The sequence below is a fragment of the Corvus moneduloides genome, chromosome 3, assembly GCF_009650955.1.
Source record: "Corvus moneduloides isolate bCorMon1 chromosome 3, bCorMon1.pri, whole genome shotgun sequence".
NCBI lineage: Eukaryota > Metazoa > Chordata > Aves > Passeriformes > Corvidae > Corvus > Corvus moneduloides.
This window is the reverse complement of record NC_045478.1, coordinates 52,009,042-52,031,250: the sequence shown is the minus strand read 5'-3', so window position 1 is coordinate 52,031,250 and position 22,209 is coordinate 52,009,042. Positions and strand designations below refer to the sequence as shown.

Below are 22,209 nucleotides of genomic sequence, written 5' to 3'. Positions count from 1 at the left end.
CATTGAATATCTGGCAAAAATAATGCTTAAAATTTCTCTTTTTTTCAGTAGATTAGTGTGGCTTCCATTTTGTTGGTATCGGAGCACCTGCACTCATCAATTAACTTGTTCTCACAACATCCTTGTAAGACAGAAAAGAAAAAAATCCACAGTGTCAGGGACTTGCTGGAGCCTGTGCCAGGAGGTCTGTGGAGAGGTGAGTTTGGCTCACAGCTTTCTAAGCCACAAGCCTGGTTCACAAGGGCTTAGGAGCTTGATTTATGAAGCAGACATGCAACAAATGAACTGACTGGGTAAGAGGCTATCTCCAATTTCTTGGGATTTGTCCTCATTAGCAAGTGAGACAGGATTATGATGTGACCTTGAAAAATCATATTAGCAAATATGATGTTAAGTACAAATTAATTTTCTAATGAGGGCAAGCTGCAGTGGGTAACAGCATTCCTTTCACTGACGTCAGCACCTGCTGAAGGATGAAATTTCGGAGCTGAGCTATTGCAACAGACTTTTCAAGAGACATATGAAATGCTTAGTGGTTTGGGGTTTTCATGGAAAGCTGAGTTTCAGAAGGATATTCCTCTACAGAATTGATTGGCCAGGAAAAACACCCCAACTGCCAAGCTGATGGGAACCCCATCTAGAAAATGTTATTGAGCAAGACAAAGAAAATACTGCATCAGGGTTTTGCAGTCATGTCCTAAAGCAGTATGCTCAAGCCAATCCTTCATTCAATACAGTTCAGTGTTGTTAGGCTTTATAAGTACAGTTTCAGCCAGGGAGGGCAGTGAGAAGAAAATATTAAAGCCATAAAAAATTATTATCCCTTGCTCTCTTGGAGAAAGGCAATCCCCTCTGCTGTGGGGAAAAGAAAAGAAAAGCAGCAATTTTCTGCAAAATAGGTATTTTGGAGGTGGGAAGGAAAAGGAGGGCACCTGGGAGCACTCTTACATGCTAATTTATGCACTCTGTATAATAGATCTTTTGTTAATTGCCTTTCTGTCATAGAAACCAAATTATATTGTTTCTCAGGGCACTGTGCTAGGATGACACAAGTGGGACTATCGTTTGCCGTTTCCCTTGTATGAAGACATGAATTTGAATGAGGAAATGTGGATGCTGCTTCACAAGCATTAAAAGCTTAGCTGCATAAACCCCTTCCTGCTAGCCCAGTGGACAGGACAGGACAGGACAAAGCGCATGATTCTCCACTCACCTGATTTCTGAGTACTGGATAATCCATATGAAAGTCCTTTGGCTTCTCGCCTGTGAGGAGAGAAAAGGATTTATAAACATCAATACTCACAGCATTTCAGCTTCATGCCTTAGCTCCAGCAGAGCCTTTTTATTTAGTGGCTGAGGACAAGGCTTCACTTCGAGTTCCTGGAGGTTGCTGTTTACTAGAACATCAGGCATGCAAACCAGCACTTTGACATTTTCTTTTTCTCCGTCTATGTGCAAGTTGTGAGTGCTGATGTTCAGATTTCTGGGGTGGCACTCATCAATTTGATGTGTCTCTGTTTATATGTGTCACTCCAGGCTATGTTTTGGTGTGCTCTGCTGAATTCTTTGGCTATTTTATAGATTTACTGGGAAACCAGGACAGACCTGAGTATTACTGGTGATGAAGCAGCATCACCAGAGCATTGCTTATACTTCCAAATCCCCATCTGCTGACAGAAGCATTTCCTGGCTCAGCATGCAAGTGCAGGTTCATAGGAATGGGCATCTAGCAGGAAGCACAGTTAGCAGTGCTCCTTCCAGTACTTGGACTTGTGAGATGAAACAGCTTAGTTTTAGCTGCTTACACCAGTGTATGTGTGCAACTCCAAGGAGCCCAGCTCTGCTTTCAGCCTGCTAGGTTAAGTGCTCTAACTTAAGGGACTGGGATACAGAAACACAACAGGAGGAAAGTAAAAGAAAATGGTCCAGATAGCTCAAATCTTCCCTTCACTGAATTTCTTATTTGGCTTTGGTGTGGAAAGTATCCTGTCTTCAACTGCTTTACACCTCAGTGTTTGTGGGTATATGTAGGGTGAAGAGAACAGCTGGTTACATTGGACTGGGTGCACAGTCCTTACCTGCTTTACCTTCATTTTTTTCTGACTAGGAGAGGCATACAGTAAGAAATACAATTTACAGAGACACAACATGAGTTCTACTTAAAAGAAAGGCTGAGAAAGAGGATCAATTCCCAGCTCCCTGGTAAAGAGGATCTGGAAAGTGGGCATGGAGTTGGACATGCTAGCTAGGTACCCACAAATGCCTCCTTTAACAAAAACCAGTATCTTACTTGCGTAGGGCTGCGCAGATACAAATTCCAGAGAACAAGAATAGACACAGCACGATGAGGATGGGGACAATTATAGCTGTAAGCTTTAAACCTGCATGAGAAAAAGAAAGGGATAAAAGTTTAAAAGGCAAATTACTCTGAAGCTGGTAATTTTTACTACAGCAAAAGGTAGATAAAGTTGCAGGAATGCTTCTTGAAGAGAACATGGAAATATACAACTATAAAACTAAAAGGCCACTCCTCAGCCACGTACCTATGTGGAACAGTGTTGAAACAAAAGAGTTGAATATACTTTCTCAAGGGTGACACTTGACTTGGCATCTGTATGCATCCTTACAAAGGGCAATTCTTTTTTATTACACACTAGATGACTTAAAAAGCCACTCATACACACTCGGTTTTCAGTTGCTTATAAATCTGCCAAAGGAGACTGCAACTTTATATGCCAAGTATCTGGCTCATGCTGAACTGGCTGAAACATTTCAGTCAAAATGGTTCAAAGATTTCCGTGAGGGAATCTAGGGAAAAACCTGTTTAGCCACTGTAAATTCTAACACAACATACTTTAGAGCAGGGATTTGAAAATTAGCAGTGGGGTGGTTCTTGTGTCAGGAGTGTGCTGTTCCCTGTTTCTACAGACACTTGCCAGCTGTGAGAATAAGGCAGTAGAAGCGTCCACAGAGTATTTGCAATTTAGCAGATGAAATCTCAGTAGATTTCATTTTCAGTGAACATGGATATGGTTTACTCATACCGCTGCACTGATGAACTGAGCTTGCTGGCTCTTGGCAAGCAGATTCAGAAATTTTTTTTTCTTCCAGTGATTGCTTCTTATAATCAGTTTTTTCACAGAGGCATTTCTACAACTATCAGCTACCTAATGGGTAGTAGCATTTGGTACAGTGGATCTGACAATTCCTGCGTGGCTATGAGCCCACCAAACAGTCAGTATAAGCACCAAATTTTGTTTGTTTCCTTTTTAAGGTCTAAGAAGTTAGCTCCACAACATTAAAGGATGAAGACTGCAAATTCAGGGAGAATTACGCAAATTAAGGTTGTCTGAGCCCCCATGAACACAGGCATTATGGAAGAATGTTTAATTACACAATCAAGCACAACTGTATGCTGCTTTCAGCTGGGAGCTCACTCTGGAAGGCATCATGGTTGTATGGAGAGAAGATAACACTTTTGTGAGACGACTACCTTGCATATTAAAAAATTACAAAATACAGGAAAAGAGTGAGAAAGAACTCTTTCAAAAATTGCTGCTGAGTGCTCACTGTATTCCCTTGAGCCACCCACCAAGCATGGCAGATCAACCAATATGACAGGGAAACCAAAGCCCAGTGTTTAACACATCAAGGAAAATTAAGGCTTTCAATCTCTTTCTGTGCCTTAAGGAAAAGAACCCATTGCTCCTCCCTCTTCTCTCTGTCATTAATAAAGTATGAAATAAAGTATGAAGGGAAAATAAAAGTTACGATTTGTGAGAAAGTTTAAAGTTTGCTCAGACTCGGCTGAAGACATGATGCATCCTAGAGAAAATGCGGCACTAGGTAGTGTTACCCAAGTTAGTTTCTTCGGATGGGATGGGCTCTGTAACAGTCCTGTCTTCTTTTCCAAGGGAGGTTTCTGTGCTCTGACTTGGTTTCTGCCACATTGAATGTGTAAATGAACTGTTAGCTGCAAGAGAGAAGGGGGCATCAGTGGCACTGGGGCAGCACAGTGGGCTTTAGAGGCACCATGCACTGCTTACCCCATACCTGGCATTATTCGACATCCCATCAGCTCCAGCTTCAGTGCTATTCTTTGGTTCCAGGTTTGAGGGATAATCCGCACATAACGGGCCACTATTGGAGGGATGAAGTTATTGCGCACTATGTCACCAGAGTTGGAGTTGCCTTGGAATACCTGCAATGAAATGTGCACACATTGTTTGCTCTGTTTTAAAAGTCTCTTTCTTCAAAGTGCTCCTGACATCCAACTTCAAAGATTTTCGTTATCCTAAAACTAATACCTTGATAACCTGGGATTCAGCCACAAGATTTTAGGAATTGAGAGTTCCGGAAAGAAATAATCTTTTTAGTTGTGCCAGATGATCACATTTTTCTGTTAGCTTGGAGGAGAAAGATTATTACCGTTTCAATATTGTATAATTTATAGTTAATATATGCTGGTATAATGCAATCATTTTTTATTTAAGAGTGCTGCAGCACACTTTCTTGGAAATATGGTATAGAAAGATAAAAGAAAAAAAACTGAGGTGAACTATTTCTAGGCATTTTAGTAAAATGGTCAGTTTTCTATATCAAGCTTGAAGAGTGACTATTAGCTACGCAGTTGTTACTGCACTGTATACTACTGTATACTGCTGTATACTACTTATACAGTGTTTCCCAGAATCAGCTCAGTCCCTTGTGCAGAACAGTAGTCCTTGCAATATTAGTTCTTGGACATGCTTCATCACGACCTAGGAAACCTTAAAAGCCTGATGAGATAGAGAAGTGAGCTCAGCATATCTTAAATAAAATGCCAGGCCACATGGGGTTCTGATGGGACAGGTTCTGTCATGTACCATAGCTGAAACTAAGACCGTATATACTACTTTCAAAGGATACTTGTATATAACAAGTCACTGTGGGAAACTGCAAGCCTGCACATTTTAAATAACTAGCCTTTGCAGTTCAGCCACTACTAGGCTGTGTCACTCTTTGGGCCAGCATCTCCTCAGTTTAACATTTAAAAAAATATCAACCCCATTAATGTTGGGCAGTGAAATTCCTTGCCATGCAAGCCAAGAAAATCAGAGCTAGCAGGAAATCTCTCTTCAGCTCTAACAAGTTTTCTTCAAAAACTGCCATCAGCCCTGAGGACCAGGTAGAGCCTTCTCCTGAGGCAAGCTGGGCTCCCTCAGGAATGATGAGTGAAGGTCTTACTGAACACTGTGGGGCCAGGGAGGAAGGCTTTTGGGATTTCTTTTGTTTGAAAGGAAACATGAGATTTTTGAGGGGAAAAGGTTCTCAGACAAACTCCTCCAGTAGCCCTGCCCTTCACCCGAGGGGTTGTTTCATTTGGCAGGGGGAGGTGGATTGACCATCCCCATGCACTTGGAGCTGACCCCTCAGCTTTGCTGATGCCGTACCAACAGCAGCCCTGGCATGGGCAAACACTGAGCTGAGCTAAGGACTTGCCCCAACAGCTGCTGTTGAGCTCCACAATTACACCACTTTTTTAAAAGAAGGGTGCAGACATACACATGCCTCCCTGTGTGTGTCCCACAGCTTCACCAGTCCCTGGATAACTTCACTGTTTCGACAAGCTCGCTATCTGCTCTGTAGCCATAAATTACACCTAGCCCAAGTCTAGACAAGTTTGAAACTCCAACCTTTCTTGACAGTGAAAGCCTGCCCTTCAATTTCAAGACAGCATACATGTTATTGGTTTGTGTTTTTCTACCCTTCCCACTTTCCTTTACCTTTTCTTCATTGCTCAGAATCCCTTTGTAAGTTCTCCATTTTGAGTTGTTATTTTTATAATTCATTGTAAATGTCTTCACATAAAAGTTGAAATTCATGGATCCAGAACCAGTAGTCTTAATCCCTTTCAAAAAATGCAAGAAACATTTTCATTTGCTATGTGACTGTTTTAAGGGAACATTTTCAAATGCAAACACAGAAGCCAAAACAATTCTGAAATCTTGGTCTTCAAGGTGTTAGTTTATTTTTCAAACTGTGTTGAAATTAAGTTTAAAAGCTGGGTGAAGAATGGAAATCCATTTTAAATTGTGAATTTAGAGCAGTGGATATTTTTAACAGAGCACAAAAGGCCTAGGGAGCTGGGCCTGTTCAGCCTTGAGGAGAGATGGCTGAGAGGGGACCTCATCAATGTCTGCCAGTATCTGAAGAGGAGTGCCAAGAGGATGGAGCCAGGCTCTGCTTGGTGGTGCCAAGCAATGGGACAAGAGGCAATGGGCAGAAACTGATGCACAGGAAGTTCCACCTGAACATGAGGAAGAACTTCTTTACTGTACAGGTGACCGAGCACAGGATCAGGTTGCCCAGAGAGGCTGTGGAGTCTCCCTCACTGGAGATATTCAAGAACTGTCCGAACACAATCCTGTGCTGTGTGCTGTAGCATGACCCTGCTTGAGCAGGGAGGTTGGACCAGATGACCCCCTGTGGTGCCTTTCAACTTTACTCATTCTGTGATTCTGTGATAATTGCTTTTTGGTACTATGGTCTGTATCAGCCATCTTTACATCTTTAGCAGCAACTGTAATTTACAACTAAACCAGGAGGTAAAAACAGGAATTTCTTTCACCTAGGCCTTATTTCAAAGGCTGTGACTTTCATGTTTCCTATTGATTCCAGATCATCCATCTAGACTCTACTGATCCCTCTGCAAGTATTTTGTTCTAGCAGCATGTTTACAGATCAGATATGCATGACAGTTGAGTTCAATCCTATATCCCCATGGGAAGACAAGTCTTGTAAGTAACGATGATGTTTTAAATAGGAAAATAATATTCATCAGCACAGAACATTTCATTATGTTTAACAAAAGAAATGTTGCATTAGTGCACTATCAGTTTTCCAGCTGCATTCAGTTTCTTCTCCAGCTGAAACACCCGTTTCTAATAACCAGAGAGCAACATACCTGTTATTCTCTTCTTCTCCCCCAGGTCTATCTCCAGCCATTCACGGCTGCTGCTGTGGTTAGAGGCCCAAGACCATCCCGGGACTTGAAGCCAAACCTTGTCGGGGGACCATAGGAGTAGTTGCCCAAACTCATTGGTCTCCTCCCAGTAGGAAGATGCAGTAACCTGGCTCTTGGAGAGGAATCCCTCTTCCAGACTGAGAGATTTGTTGCAGCCTAGGAGTCCCCACACAGACAGGCAGAAGGAGTTATTTTGCATTTTCACAGGATATTTTTATATTAGGCTAGCAACATTTGAAGACCACCCACAACAGCAAAGTCAGACATTGCTGAATCTAGTGCTAGCCTGATGCTCTCCATTAGCTGTGGTGTTTACCAGTCAATTTGTAGTGTATGATCCAGTACCAGAGTGCTGCAGTCCCAATGCTTTACCAGTCTAACTCCTACGTACATGACACCTTCTGACTACATCTGCTATTTTTGCCATTTAGTTTTTTAATCTCTGCACTTTTGTCTCATTCCTGTGAAGACATTTTTTATTTTAAAATTTTTCCTTCTGAAACATAATATTTATGTTTTGAGATTGGCACTAACTAATTCTGCTGTGCAAAACATTTCACAGATGAAGGCACTGTACTGAAAGGAATACTTTACTGTAAACATTTCATGATTCCCACCTGCAATTAGGGCTAGGAAAGTTACTCGTTAGAGAAGCTCCTTGATACTGCTGCCAAGATGTGATATCATGAAGATAATATCTGCAGGTAAGTATTACAAACTCCACCAAAGAACCCACAAAATTTCTGCACATCAAGGTTCTTCAGAGAAAACAGGCCAGTGGAATATGGTTCAATGAAGTTAAAAATAATTCCTTGGCAGGTTCAAAGGCCTATACATGCTCTACAGTTTCCAGTGGAATAGTAAATGACTTTATCTCAAATGAGTGGAATATAATTCAAATGAACGAATGCGAACTTTCCCCCCCTCTTTGCTGTGTTTTATGCAAATGAACATCTTGACAGATTAAAAGAGGGTTTTGCACCTTGGAAAGCCATAAACAAAAACTCCTTCTGTATCAGTGCAATATAAATATATTTTCATTTCTCCTATGTTTTCTTTCTCCGCTTTTATGATGAAGATGGAAATTATAAATGTCTGAGGAGAAACTGTTTTCATTTACTGTGGCCTAAAGTACATAAAAATGGGTTTATCTGATTGTCATTTTTCATATGCTGGCACCAGAAATGTAACAGCAGAATACTATTTCTGTTTCCCGTCTATGTGCGTATGACCGCACATATTCTGTGTTTTTTTTCTAGCTCACTTCACATCCCTTCAATTTTTTTATTTACTTGACAATTTTAAAAAACTGCTGTCCTAAAATATCCTTCCTAGACACAGCCTGACATTCTCCTGATTATTTTTTAAAACTTTTACAGAAAATATTTAAATAGCTAAAAACAAAGCAATTATTCTTACCATTCGAAGTAAATGTAAACCGCTTATCTGACAGAGAACCACTGTAAGAAAAGAAAAAGGTAACTCAGCCTTTCATGAGGTGGTCACAGGAGTGCTGAGGTTAAGCTTCAGAATCACTGTTTTTCCAGTAAAACATCTCTGGCCAGACAGCCACTTTCTCCGCTGGCCGGTTATCGACCCCCATAAGAGCACTCGAGCTCATCTCTTACTGTGACTGTACTTGGGTAATTTTTTTAATGGTTTTGAGCATTTTTTAAAGCTTTAAAGTGACTCCCTGTTGCACCACCCTGCTACTCCTGCTGCTTGTGAGAGTTACACTTGATGGAGACTAAACCACACCAGCTCTGGCCATTCCTACTTGGGCTACAGGTGTGTCATAGGATGAAAACTGGATGAAAACTACTCCTTATTTTAATCTGGGTGGGAACCAGTTCTGTTATAACCACGGTCAGCATCTCCCATCAAGAATGGTTCTTTGTGCTCCATTAACCACATCTATGGCTTCCTTTTTCTTCCTCCTTCTGACACAGACTGTTTTGCTCCAGGGGAAAAGCCATTTCTTGGGCCACTCCACACAGCCCTGCACAATGCAGGACAAGATAAAATCACCACTCTAAGGGAAAGCTGAGTTTTCCTTGGCCTTTCAGGGAGCCACTTTCTAATTCCCAAGGAGATGCCCCTGAGGTTTCATTCCAGAAGCAATGACTCCAACTGGCTGCCTAACAAAAAGAAAGGCCAGGGTTTTAACATGAAATTAGTTTGGATTTCTTGAAAATCTGCCCCCTCTGCTGTCACTTCGATTAGCTGCACGCATCACTGGCCCCTTTTGAAAAGCCTTGGCCAGCATGACTAAGCAGTAAAACAACTTCTGCACTAAGCATGGAGACAGTTCCCTTTCAGGCTGCCCTTTCTTTGTTGTTGGCCAGGAAAATTTCCCCTGAGGTACTGTCTGTGGCCTTACCATGGTGTGTAGGTCTATATGTTTTGAGAGCACTGCAAACAGGGAAGAGGAGAGTAGTCCCATGTCAAGGTCAATAAAAACACTGCCTTTTTTTGTCACTGAAAACTAATGACTACAGGCAAACGAAGCCCTTCAGAGCTCTGGGTGGGAGCTGATTTATTTGGGCATGTAGGTGGCTGAGTAGCTAGAAGGGGAAACACAAACCCTCCCTCCCACATCTTCCCCACAGGCAATCCTCAGGGGCGACCAGATGCACTCTGCTCACTTCAAACCACTTTGACATCACAGCCAAAACAGTTTTTGATTTCTTAGTGAATGCAAAGCAATCCATTTCAAGAGAAAAGTAGAATATAAATAACTATGTAATCAGTAAAGCCTACCCAAAACAGCAATCACAGTGCTCCTTGAAGACTGCTAAGGAAAAAAAGTCACCCAGAGCCCTTTCAAATAGAGGGCTGCAAATTTAGCAAATAGAGGAGGTTGGCATTCCTAAGGTCTACGAAGCTATGAAATCAAGCTGATAAATTTCTGCTGTAATTCACTAAAGAGAACAAGCTAATTCAGTAAGTGGTAATTCATCAGTTTCCTAATGTGACTGCTGGAATTTTTCACACAGGTTCCACTTTGTCCTTTAAGGGAGGGTATTGCTCCATGCTCCGCATTTGCCTGACAACCTTCAGAATCCTGCCTTTTATTTTTTTGCCAGAGCTGGTCTCAAGCAAGCTTTTCCTAAGCAGTGCAGGTTAACCCTGAATCTCATCTTTCACTATTGACAAGCATTTTGTCAATATGCAATCTTGCATTTTCAAAGGCAAATGATTCCACATGTGCAGATGTATAAGTCACAGGCCGGGCCATGTTACAACATCCTGTGTATTTGCACTGGGGTATCAGAACTGCTCAATAAATCCAGCCACTCAGGCTTCATTACAGCACCTGGGGGTGCAGGTCCGCACATGGATCATGGGAAGTGAAAACCTCAAAGATGCTGGAGTGTAAGAAGCACATTAAAAAATGGAGTGGGGAGGCCAAGGTCAGCTCTTGCAGGGTGGTGGGTGAGCGAGACATAACTCCACGTTAACAACACAGATACTTAACAGCTCAATGCACTCCAGCAGCAGCTTTTGATGAGGTCAATTTCAGCTCAAGTCACTAAATAATTTTAATCTTTAATACTGAAATCCACTACAAATGAGATTTTAAAAGCTTGTGCAAGCTCTTATTTAAGGGCATCTAAAAAGCTCTTAAGGCATTGGTGCTCAAGCACCAATTTTTTCTTGTGGGCACTGGCTCATCTGCAGGATTTTCTTTCAGCATGTAGGTACTGCAGAACAGGGAAGCCATGCAGCTTTGTAGATAGCTCCTATAAAAGCTTTTTTAAAGCACTAAATGCATTGGTTCTTTTTCTTAGTAAACAAGCCTACTGTTTCTAGGAACACTTTTTCATGTTTTGAAATAAAAGCATTTCCCTACATGCTCCAATTTCCTTCTCCTGGGCTCACACCAACAGTTCGTCTGTTCTAGAGACTGTCGCAGCTGCCAGGTGTGGCAGAAGCATCCTGGGAAGTGCTGTGCTGACACTCCCATTTTTCTTAAAGTACATGCCATCTAGTTTGTAGGCATACAGCCCAGTGTGAGCCTGTGGCTTCCTGCACAACCTGTAGAAAGCAAGGTTGTCTCCTCAGGGCAATTCCGTCCCTCGGAGATGTGCATCATGCTCAAGGAGTGCCTCCGTCTGCCCCTCTAGGCAGGAGAGCTACAGGGACTCTGCTCCTCCTTAGGGTGCTCTCTCAGGGCACCTCACATTAAATGGACTAAATCCCCCAGCACGTGTACACTTGCAGTCTTACACACTTCATTCTTTGCCCACTAGCTCTCGTACCATGAAAAAAAATACGAACGGGAATCACAACTCCCTTTCATTATGAAATTTTATGTGCCACTGTCCGAGTTACTCCACTGGGATTCTTGAGGGTCACAAGCATACGAATGTATGTGAACAGCTCTGTAACACCTTTAGATAAGGCACAAAATATTTAATTTAGGGTCTCACTAAGCTGGCATGTGTGATGGAAAGAATTTGTATTATTTGTTTTATGGAGGGGCTTGGTGCCTGAGCAGAGTTCTCAGTCTTGATTTGCTTTGAGACAAGTTTATATTAATTTTCTTTGGCAATTAACTTTCAAGAAAAATAGAAAATATTTAGGCTGTTCCATCCTTTGACTATGATCTACACACTACCCAGCTTTGTACACTCCAGTGCCATTGCACATAAAGCATTTCAGTCTGTGCTGAAGTTTAAGCACAGCAACAAAACACATGAATGCCTTTTTTTTTTCATGAATGAAACCATGATTGTAAAATTGTCAGGAAGGTGTGAGAAATCATGGAGAAAACAGGAAAATAGTATAAAAAATACATATTGCCTTAGCTCTCATAGGCTATGGGATGGAAATTTCCCTTCTTACAAAAGAAAAAAAAAGGCCTCATGTAAAATCCAGATAACATTTGAAAATTAAAAACTATAAACCAACTGGAATGACAGAAGCAGTTGCTGGAAGGGCTTACTGTGCTGGATAGAGATTAGAGGATTTATTTCTACTTCAACAACAGTACAATTAAAAGTCAGAAGATAAGCAATAAATATAATACCCTTGTTATAAATATTCTAAAAGAGAAAAACTCTGAACATGTCAAAAACACAATGTTTAAGAAGTTGTTCATTAAATCCCCTATGGCTCAATGGCATTTTTTACTTACTCATTTTTCCTAGCTTTTTTTAAACTTCAACATGAATTTACCATGATTTATTAGCACATCGATTAAAGCTGTTTGCTCCAGAGCATCGTACTCTCATGTATCTGCTAACAAAGTAATTTGCAAGTATGTTTTGGAAGGAATAGAAGGAAAAAGAAAATACCACCCTACATGGTATAGAGCCACTGAAAACTTGGAACCTCTTCCTATCTCCAACGCCAACACTATTTTAATAAAGCCCTAGACCCACACCTAACATCTTTTGCTCCCCAAAATGGTGTCCCCACCTGCTTGTGCTGATGTGGGCAGTGCCCTGTGTGCCGGGGTGTGCCCCGGTACCAGCCCCACCCGTGGTACTCACTCTAGTGAGGGGACACCGTTGGCGACGACGCCCTCGTAGCGGCTGATGCCCTTGTGCTGGGTGACGCTGATCTGGCCGCCCAGCTCGTCCGCCACCACACCAGCATGGATCGCAGATTTGCACAGCAGCGAGGTCTGAAAGGCAGGAGCCAAGGCTCAGGAAATCAATCTGACAAACTGCTAATGCTTTCCCTTCCAAGCCACCAGTATACAGGTGTTACAGCTCATAAAATCCAGCAAAAGCTCAAGAGGAATAAGAGTCAGGGAAGGGAGAAAGAGCAGTAATCTTTGACAAATACATGTTTCCCAAAGTAATTTTTCTTTTCAAATGAAAAAACAAATAACCTGCTTCTGAGAAGATGCTTTAAGATTGTCACTCCTCAGGAAAAAAGTCAAAGGCAAGGCAACACCTCTTTGGGAAGATAAATCAATAATTCCTTGGTGTTCTTACCTGAAGGCAGACCTATCTATCACTGCACCTTAGGGTTTGAGTCATGGTGTACATCGGGGATTTGTCTATGTGTTGCCTAGCTGCTTCTGGGTTTTAAGTGCAGCCCATTTCCCAGTATCTCAGGTGGGATACTGCTGAAAAATACAGGCAGGAGAACTTGTGTGCCAAGTAGGTAGAAATAACACACCACTGGGCTAGGGCAAAGCAGGAAAGGGACAGAGAAAGGTACAAAGGAGACTGTCCTAGGGGCTGCAGGCACAGGATGGTCAGGTTCACACTGGCCCAGTTTGGGCTGTGCTACTGGACAAGCTGGAGTGCTGGACTGTCTCCTCCAGGGAAGGGTGGGGAAAGTGGTGGCACAAAGGCAGCACATCTCCAGGGGAGCCCTGCAGGTTCTTCCCATCAGAAAATCCTCCTTAATGGTGGGGGGAGAATTTCTTTTGCAAATTCCTCAGTGCAGATAAAATCTGCATGAGGTCATGCCATGTGCTGCTTTTCTGCCCTAATCATTGGAACCAAGGGCAGAATAACTCCAACTAATGAGAATGTAATGCGGCATTTCTTTGTTTCTTCAGCTCTGCTGCTTTCCAGGCTGGAGCCAGCACACTTGAATAACTGGATGAACAGGTTAAACGTGAACACTGACTTTTTGGGAACTCAGCGACTGTGATAGGGTGGCATTTTTCTTCAGTGGTATGATTAGGCTTACTTCTCTTCGAGAAAGGTAAAGATTTCACAGGCATGACAGGAGAAGAGTCCAGGGCAAGGGGCACAGAGTGGGCAGAGCTCTGAGTGATATGAGCTGTGGATAAATGCAACCACTTCAACTTTTGAGTTTAAAGAACAAGAAGTTAAAACAACCCAAAAGGTTGGTAGTTATCGGTGGGATGTGATTAGGCAACGTGTAATATTTATTTCATTTCAGTGCAGATGCTAGGATAGTGCAGGCATAATCCTAAAGAAAACCCGCGTGTTACTGAAATATATTTTTTTCACATGTGGACACCAAACAAGTAAAAGCCAAAATCATAGGAATATTTCATGCATGGATGAGCATTGCCTCAAGAAGGACAAACACTAGGCATGCTTTTTCCAGAAAGCCAGAAACCACAGGTCAGTAGGTATATTTGGCAGTCAGTGGACTTTGTTCTCACACAATTGATTTGTCTGTTTGAAAAGCGTTTCTGTGTGCTTATATACTGATAACTTACTTATATACTGATAATAAAAGGTATAGCAAAACAGCCCAGAAGAATTACTGACAAAAGTCAAGCAGCAAAAGTTGAAACCAAGTTTTTCTATTCTTGTTTCTTTTGTCTTTATAAATTTCCCCTCTTTATCCTGTGTACTTACATCTCTGTATCCTTCTCCAATGTTCCCAGAAATGTCACCTGCTATGTCTCTGCAGCCAGCAGGACAGTATCTGCTGTAGTGAGAGAAGAAAGGCTTGTTTATGACATGAACTGTAGTGATAATACAAAAAAACTCCTGTAAAAGAAATGCCCTCAAACCAATAAATATTTTAGCCGTAATTTCTGGCTGATGCTCTGTGAGTCTAGGAGCTAAATAAATGGACCCTTGAGTTCATAGGTGGACTGAACACAGTAGCACACAAAGAACTAGAAAAGCAGTTTTTCAAGGGCATTTATTTCTGTTTATTTCTCTTGTTCTAGAAATGCTACCACACAGGTTTTCAGAGTAAGATAAGAAGCCTATATGCACATCCAGACAGCAGGCAGAAGAGCACGATTTATTACCATTTCAAACCTATCACAAAGTTCAAGGAACCGAGAAATTATAGCTTGTCCTCAGATAATCTTAGATCAGCTGGGACGTGATCTGCTCCCAGAGGAAGCACTGGAATGTGAGGCTACTTTGAATTTCAAAGTGGAAACTCTTTTTACATATACCATGTATATGTATGCTCTTAATGAGAATTGCTGAGAGCTCTGCAACTCCATTTCGTCATTTTTCTGGGCCACAGACTTCCATTCTACACTACTGCTTCTCACAACCAGGCGTTAGACCATTACAGCATTGGAACTCAAAAAAATTCACCTCTCCAGAAAAACAAGACTGTTTAACATTTTGTAGCAATTGAACCAGTTGACAGATACAGCAGAGCAAACCAGAATGCAGAGCTGCAAACCTTCTTTACCTGAATTCAGCCTTTGTGTAGTGGTTTGCTCGTTCCAAACAGGTGATTAGATCTGTGAAAAGTTTGCAAATGTCAATTCCCATTGTAGGATGTAAAAATACAGACAAATATTTGGAGAACATGAAATTACATTTAAGGACCTCTCTGTATAATACTTAAGCAATTTTACTGGACTGGAAGCAACAGCTATGGTTTTCTCTCATTCTTTCCAACTCCCTTTTCTACTCTTCTTATGCTTTACACCTTAAAAACTGAACAGACCTCCAGAACATTAAATGTGGGAATGAAAACTTTAATCTCTCCTACCCTTCCATTCTCTCACAGTGTGATGGATGCTGGAGCTCAAAACACAGCAGAGCTTCAAGGAGAAGGCACTGTTTTCCCCTCCATTGGGCCTGTATTCCAAATGGTCTAGGTAGGATTTCAGCAGCTATTATATCTGGTTAATGTTACAACTGTTTCTTGCACACGTACTATTAAAAATACCATGGCTCATGCTAATCTGGAAATATTTAGGAACAAACATTTAGGCTAAGGCTCTATGTGTGTAGAGATGATAATTAAATAGGGGGGATTATGCCACTAATCTTCTACTACTTTTGGATTTCACCTTACCTGGATGATCACTGCTGGCATAGGACAACAGAAAGCCTCGTCCTGACACGTGGGATCCACTCTCAAAGTGAATAGTCGCCTCATTGCTATCTAGAATGATTTCTTTGGGGACAGGCATCACGTTACCACAGTACGGCCCTACAGACAGAACAAAGAAGATTTCAAAAGTTTAGATGACATAATTAGGCTGGAATATTCTCATGATTAGCAAAGAATTTCATAACACACTCATTCTCTTTCAGTACCAATCCAAATGTTGACAAAAGGGTTTTGGCTTCAGTCCTTTATGGGTATGAGCTCTAAAGTTACCCTGACAAGGAATGGCCAGGATCCAATTGTCTCTCCATGGCAGCAATTCCAACATCCACGTTTCTCATTGCATAAGCCTTGAGAGAAAGATTAATGCCCTTTGACCCTTGAAGTATAGCATGCTTACAACTGCAGTAACTCATTAGAGAAAATGACACTACATTCAAAAGCAATCCAAGGGATCTAGGCAGGGTCCCCGAGATAAACCCTCCAAACACACACAGCTCATGCCATTGTGGCACAGCAGCCAGTCGGGAAGGATTAAGATCAGAAACAGAACACCTGGTTTTCAAGGACCTTCACTGCACAAGCCAAATTGTACTACAAGGCGGTAGCGCTTCCCTTAGAACATTTCTTAACCTTTTTCCGTTTAAAAACACCATTAGACCATAGAAGAGTACAGTTCAAGTCTCTAGAGTTTTTAACAAAAAAAAGGGAGAGAAAGGGGAAGAAGAAGGGAGTGGGACAGGGAGACAACAGCCTTGTGCTTACAGTGAATTAGATAAGGGTTTTATAGCTGCCAACTGCAGTATCTTGGAAAAGTCTTTGGGACACGCCTTTCTTGTGACAGCAGGCGCGCCCAGGACTCCTAGTAATTACATTTGCTTCCTCAGAAACTCAGTTCCCAAGGGGAGTGTTCCTTTGAGACTGCCACAGTCTTTGCGCTTGCCTTCTGTTACCGTACCTGGGTGCAAACACTTGTCCCTAGCTGCCCTCAGGCACAGATAATACAGAAAATTCAAAGCAGTTTGGATATACTTGTTCAAATTTATGAGCATGTTTACAATATCAACTGCAAAGAAGAGGTTTTTGTAAGATGGCAAACAGACTTTTTTCCCCAGAGGAAAAAAAAAAAACAAATAACCCTTTACAAGCCCTCAGCCCATCTGTTCTGTTGAGGTGAATGACAGCTTTTGTGTCCTAAAGCAAGTCTTTGGGATGAAAAATGATCACTTTGATTTTTCCTAGACAACCTCATCTTGGTGGTGGTGGCTACTTTAGGGCAACTTGGAACTGACTTCTGAGACACAAAAAATTACATTCACATCATGACACAGATTTGATGAGTGATACCCATCGTAACAGGCTCCTAAAAGCTTCTTCATTTTGCTTGATACTCTGGGTTAGGGAAGGGGCTCTTTTCCCAATACTTAATTTGCCCTATAACAGCTAAAAGGTCAGCCTATAGAGTAGCCCAATTGGAGCCAATGACAGCCAGCTGTCAGCAGAATGGGACAAACAAAAGGAAGAACTCTTGTCCTTTTGGCTCATAAAAATCATATGGTGAAGCCAGGCAGGCAGAGAAACAAGCGGCGAGTGTGACATTTCCCTGGAGTACTCATGTGTTGAAAAATGACTCACGACTTAGTCAGAGAAAACAATGTCTATAAAAAGGGTTAAACAAATTGCTTAGGAAATGAACTTATCAAAAAGACAGCATCTGACACTGTGTCATACCAGACAACTGCACGAGTGATTTATTTGAGAAGGTCTTTTGTGTCAGGTTGCAGTGGGAGAAATAAAGTGCTAACTTAGATTTTTTTTGAGAGAGAGAGAGAAGAGGGGGAAAAGACAGGGAGCATTGCACGTCTTCAAAACAGAACACCTGAGAAAGCTTTAGTCCTTTTCTTCTCTCAAGGATTGTCTCTACATATTTTCTCATAAGTGTTCTTTGGCTTTCTCCCTCGCAGCGATTGGCAGTGACCTATCTACTCTGGAGGTATAATTTAGATGGCTGATTCACTCAACCACACATCAGCTGGATCAGGGATGAGTGACTCCACCAGTAGCAAGTCTACATACGTTCCAGATAATTATACAAACAAATCATACTTCATGGGCAAAACCAATAAAATAAAATAAAATACAAAATAATCTAGACACATAGAGCTGTATAATCCAAATTAAAGCAGGAAATTCAGAAGCAATCAGCTTAAGAAACCAACATTCAATATCTCAAGACAAGTTTCTGCTATTAAGTAATAAATCCAAAAAGGTTACCAGGCTATGGTTATTTTCTGCCAAGAGCCGTTCTGGCGCACCAAGAGATTCCTATGGGTAGCTCAAAATAAAGGGAGCCTAGGATTAATTCCTTAAAGGATATAGAAGCAAGAAAGAGTATATACTCAAGGAAGGAATATTTTCCAAAAGTTTATAAGTCTTCTGCAAAGATTTGAAAGAAAAAAATAAGGTGTGTTGGGGGGTGGAATTCATTAATACTACAAAACATTCACTTGTTCTTTTGTTGCCGGCTGAGGAAGCCTTGCAAAACACTTCAATGTATTTCTTCTCAATAATTCAGGTAAGACCATATCAGCACTACACTGTCAGGTCCTCAGACTTGCCTGGGATCTAGCAGAGTTTATTTCCATGTTACCCAACAGAGAAATAAGTGCTGATAGGTAGGGTTCAGGAAAAAGTGTAAGCACTATCTCACCCCTATATTGCTGTTCTTAGGGAAACTGACCAGACACCAGTTTGACTCAGAGGTTCTTTACTCCCTGAAAGAATTAGAAATGTGTACAGTCTGGTTTTTAGGAAAAGGTGTTAATCCCCCCTTTCTGGTGCTTACTGTGTTTAAAATGACCAGTGTCAGTGACCCTCTGATTTGATTTACCTAATAATGTTGGGTTTGGTTAAGCAGCACCTCTCTCCATTTTGCCAAGTCGTTGCAGAGTGGCCTTTTTAACTTCAAATTACAGTTTCTCCCCTAATCAATTTATTTTACATTGACGGTCTTCCAGGAAACTCACTAAGGGGACAATTAGTAATGCTTAGAAAATAAAACTGATTCAGGGTCAAGACAATTCTTTGGGTTCAGTTTTGATAGATGAGAGAATTTTATGTTTTCATCTGTTTTTAAATTTTCTTTAGAAAAATCTTTGGGTTTATGTACTCTTTCCCCTGCACTTCCACACATCAGTCCTCTATTTCCTTTCATGTTGTAAATCCAGAGACAGGACAGTCTCCCAAGGTTTCTGCATTTTGGCTTGTGGGGTGCCTGATTAGATGCCCTTGCTACAGACACAGTAGTGCCTGGTAAGTTTGCTCTCCATTGACCCACTATTACCTCAAATACATATATTGTGAGAGTTTATAGACATAGAAGACTAAACCCAGTCAGCATCTGTGCACGTTAGACTTCATCTGAAAACTGTATTTAAACTTCTCAGTATTTTCCACTTGCAATTGAGGTGACAAAAATACTTTCATTGTTTGCTTTTAAAACTCATTCATATGTGCTCCCCATCTTGTCTGTCCATTCCACGTGGGATTTATTGATTTCCCTGGGCTGTCTATATGAATAGTGTACAACCAGAGTGAAGATGAGGGATGATGGAGAAAGCCCCCATACGAGAATAAGAAACTTGCTTATAAGGCTGTTAATTTTTACTGCAGCATTTGGACTTGACTCTGGATAAATATTTAATTCCTAAGCCTGGGACTTAGCCAGAAGTTTTTTAAGATCCCTTTTGAGAACTGCCAGATCACGTTATCAGTTTTTCATCTTCTAATGTTAGTTGTGAGGTGGGTTGTTTTGCATATTCGGCTTGAAAAACGAGTCATGAATGCTGATGTCTCTCAGCTTCCTGTTAAAGCGACTTGGCTGGAGCTCTGCTGGGGTAAGTAGTCAGGATTATTTGGTTTGTTTATAAGAACAAAGGAAAGAGTTTGATTTAATAAACAGATGTGTTACATGTGATGAAACTGAGTAGGTGTTCTCCATATTTCAACATCACTATATCTAGATGCCAGGGCCTTTTCTTCTTTCCCTGTCACAAGAAGTTGACCCAACTGTGGTTCTGTCTGTTCACTCCAGATTCCTTTTATATATATATATATATATATATAAAATACTGCAGGAGAAATATTAGGCATCTAAGGATTTCAAGTATACTAAATGTAATATTCTCCATAATTAAACTAACTTTTAATGCCTTTCATCCAGAACATTTTATCTGTTGGTATGGTTTAGGTGGCTTAAATAAAACGCTTTTATTTTGGAATCACTGTCTCCAAGCAGTATTAACATCCTGCAAGATAAAGATACACAGTAAATTGTCTCATGGATATCCTTTGGCTGGCCCCTCTGGAGACTAAAGAGACTATTTAACGTGTTGTTTATTTTTAAACGTTAGCAATGGCCTACTGCTTTTGTCTTTTCATAATAGTGTTGCTTTGCAAATCTGATGATCTTTACAGCATTGTCTGGTTTTATGAGGTCTAGTTTACTTCTACTGTCAACCAGGCTCTGGCACAGCTCCTGAGCTTTCTTTGTTGAATTACGTTCCATTATTTTTTCTACTTCCCTTAAGAAGTACTGTGCCCAGAGGACAGTTTTCTTTCACACCAGCTGGCAGTGCCTACATGCTGTTTGTTTCTCTAGTTCTTGATATTTTCTGCCTGTTCTATAAGGCTTTTTCTTCCTTTCAGAAGCAACTATTTCCCTCTTCAGCTGTTGAATGGCCAGTTCACTTGCTCATTCTGCTTTCAAATTCCTCAACTTTATTTGAAATCTGCAGCTTGACATTTGCAGAGATCTTGAAGAAACTTGGTTCCGATATTAAATCATGATGGCCTCTGTTCAACAGAGAATCTTCTCCCTTTTGTCAGTCTTTACTTGCAGAGTAAGCCATGGTTGGCAGGCAAGGTACAGCAACAATCCATGAATGTGCTTCTAAAGGATTATCATGTCTTAATGCATTTGTTTGGGGAAAACAATGTTTTAAATTGTAGCCTTTTCTCAAATAAATCAATCTGGAATTACCTCAGTATCTGGGGAAAGACAGGGGTATGATGAACACAGATTATGCTTGTTTCACTTCAGAGCTAAAAACTCATCCAGAGTGCAAGTCTTTCACAAACAGCTCACAAAACCAGCAAGGATCTGTTGTATGAAAACACCTGCACTCTCAAAATTCATCTCCATCCCACATTCACACAGGTACTTTGATGAGCAGTAACTATTCCTCTCCCCCTTACCAAGAGAGGTCCTCTTTGCTCCAACCCTGACATGCACATGTGCAGTGGGAACCAGCAGGACCCTGCAAGGACATGCCAGGAGACAAAAGGTGCTGCTCCTTCCTTGCAGGGTGCGGGGAAGGTGGAGTTTAATTCTTGGCAGATATGAGATGACAGAGTAGTCAGGATGAGACAGCCTGGTTATTCAACACTTAACTCTGTGCAACACAGTCTGACCTCAGGCTGAGTGGTAAGCACTTCTTGTTTCAGGAAAAACAAATATAACGTTCAGTTAACATTTCCAAAGGGTTGCAAAAGACTGCAATAAAGAAAAAGACGTCTGAGTTAGGCTGGGGAAGAAATCAGAGTTTTAAAATGGAGCATCTGGGTCACCTGCACAGGCTGTAGGTCTGCCTGCTTGACCTCAGATGAGATCCCCGCTTTTAACGCTGTTGTGGTTTTAGCCAAATCCAAAGACAGAAGCACAGCAACAACTAGGAATCATGAGTGAAGAACTGTAGTTTAACAAAAACCAGAGAATACACTGTATGCAGCTAACAGGAAAAAAGGTCAACTTGATAAAACAAAACGCTGACATTCTTTGTTACATCAATCCTTCCAAAGCTGAAAATTCAGGATACTGCAACCACTCAGGCGAAACCCAACTGCTAAAAGCGTTTTGACTGTTAAGAAACTGCTCAACTTGATCTTCAGCAAGAACTTGTCTGGGCATTTCTCTGGGTTTCCTGAAATACCAGAAACAATACAGTAATAACAAGTTTCCTTTGAGGGATGAAAAAGAAACCTGGACACACCCTTTATTCAAACAACATGTTTATTTCAATACATAATAAGGAGTGACTGGTTTGATGAATCCCCTCAAGTAATAATGACAGGTAGGAGGCATCGGAAGGTACTCTGTACCTTTAGTGATGGGGTGTGGGGAGGAGAAAGCATTTTCAGTAAATTCTCTATTTCACATTAGTTACTAGCTGTAAATTATGCAAGAACAAGTCAACTGCACTAACTCTCCAAATTATTACTAGTCACTCAGCAGCTCTGACATCCACCCCAGAGGAACACATCAACCTCCTACTGACTGCAAGTGAATGAGGAAGTAAGTAGGCACTTATCTCTTCTTTCGTCTTTCTCTCCAGTCAAGACTGATGATCATCTCACAAAATTAAGGGAAAAAATACTAAGCCATTAGA

At 41.2% G+C, this 22,209-nt stretch overlaps 1 protein-coding gene across 2 annotated transcripts in view; it reads right to left on the bottom strand.

The window, feature by feature from the left end:
- DCBLD1 (discoidin, CUB and LCCL domain containing 1) overlaps positions 1-22,209 on the bottom strand; it is a 47,268-nt gene that overhangs the window by 5,334 nt on the left and 19,725 nt on the right. Inside the window, exons 3-13 of one of the 2 annotated variants that reach the window (XM_032101549.1) lie at positions 15,728-15,865; positions 15,113-15,164; positions 14,308-14,380; positions 12,505-12,638; positions 8,426-8,466; positions 6,947-7,162; positions 5,766-5,890; positions 4,054-4,201; positions 3,857-3,973; positions 2,291-2,381; positions 1,214-1,263 (exon numbers count right to left, since the gene is read on the bottom strand). In XM_032101549.1, the coding sequence (XP_031957440.1) occupies positions 1,214-1,263; positions 2,291-2,381; positions 3,857-3,973; positions 4,054-4,201; positions 5,766-5,890; positions 6,947-7,162; positions 8,426-8,466; positions 12,505-12,638; positions 14,308-14,380; positions 15,113-15,164; positions 15,728-15,865 (1,185 nt within the window). The remainder of the gene's footprint in view (positions 1-1,213; positions 1,264-2,290; positions 2,382-3,856; positions 3,974-4,053; positions 4,202-5,765; positions 5,891-6,946; positions 7,163-8,425; positions 8,467-12,504; positions 12,639-14,307; positions 14,381-15,112; positions 15,165-15,727; positions 15,866-22,209) is intronic. The other variant, XM_032101550.1, reaches the window with a different exon arrangement.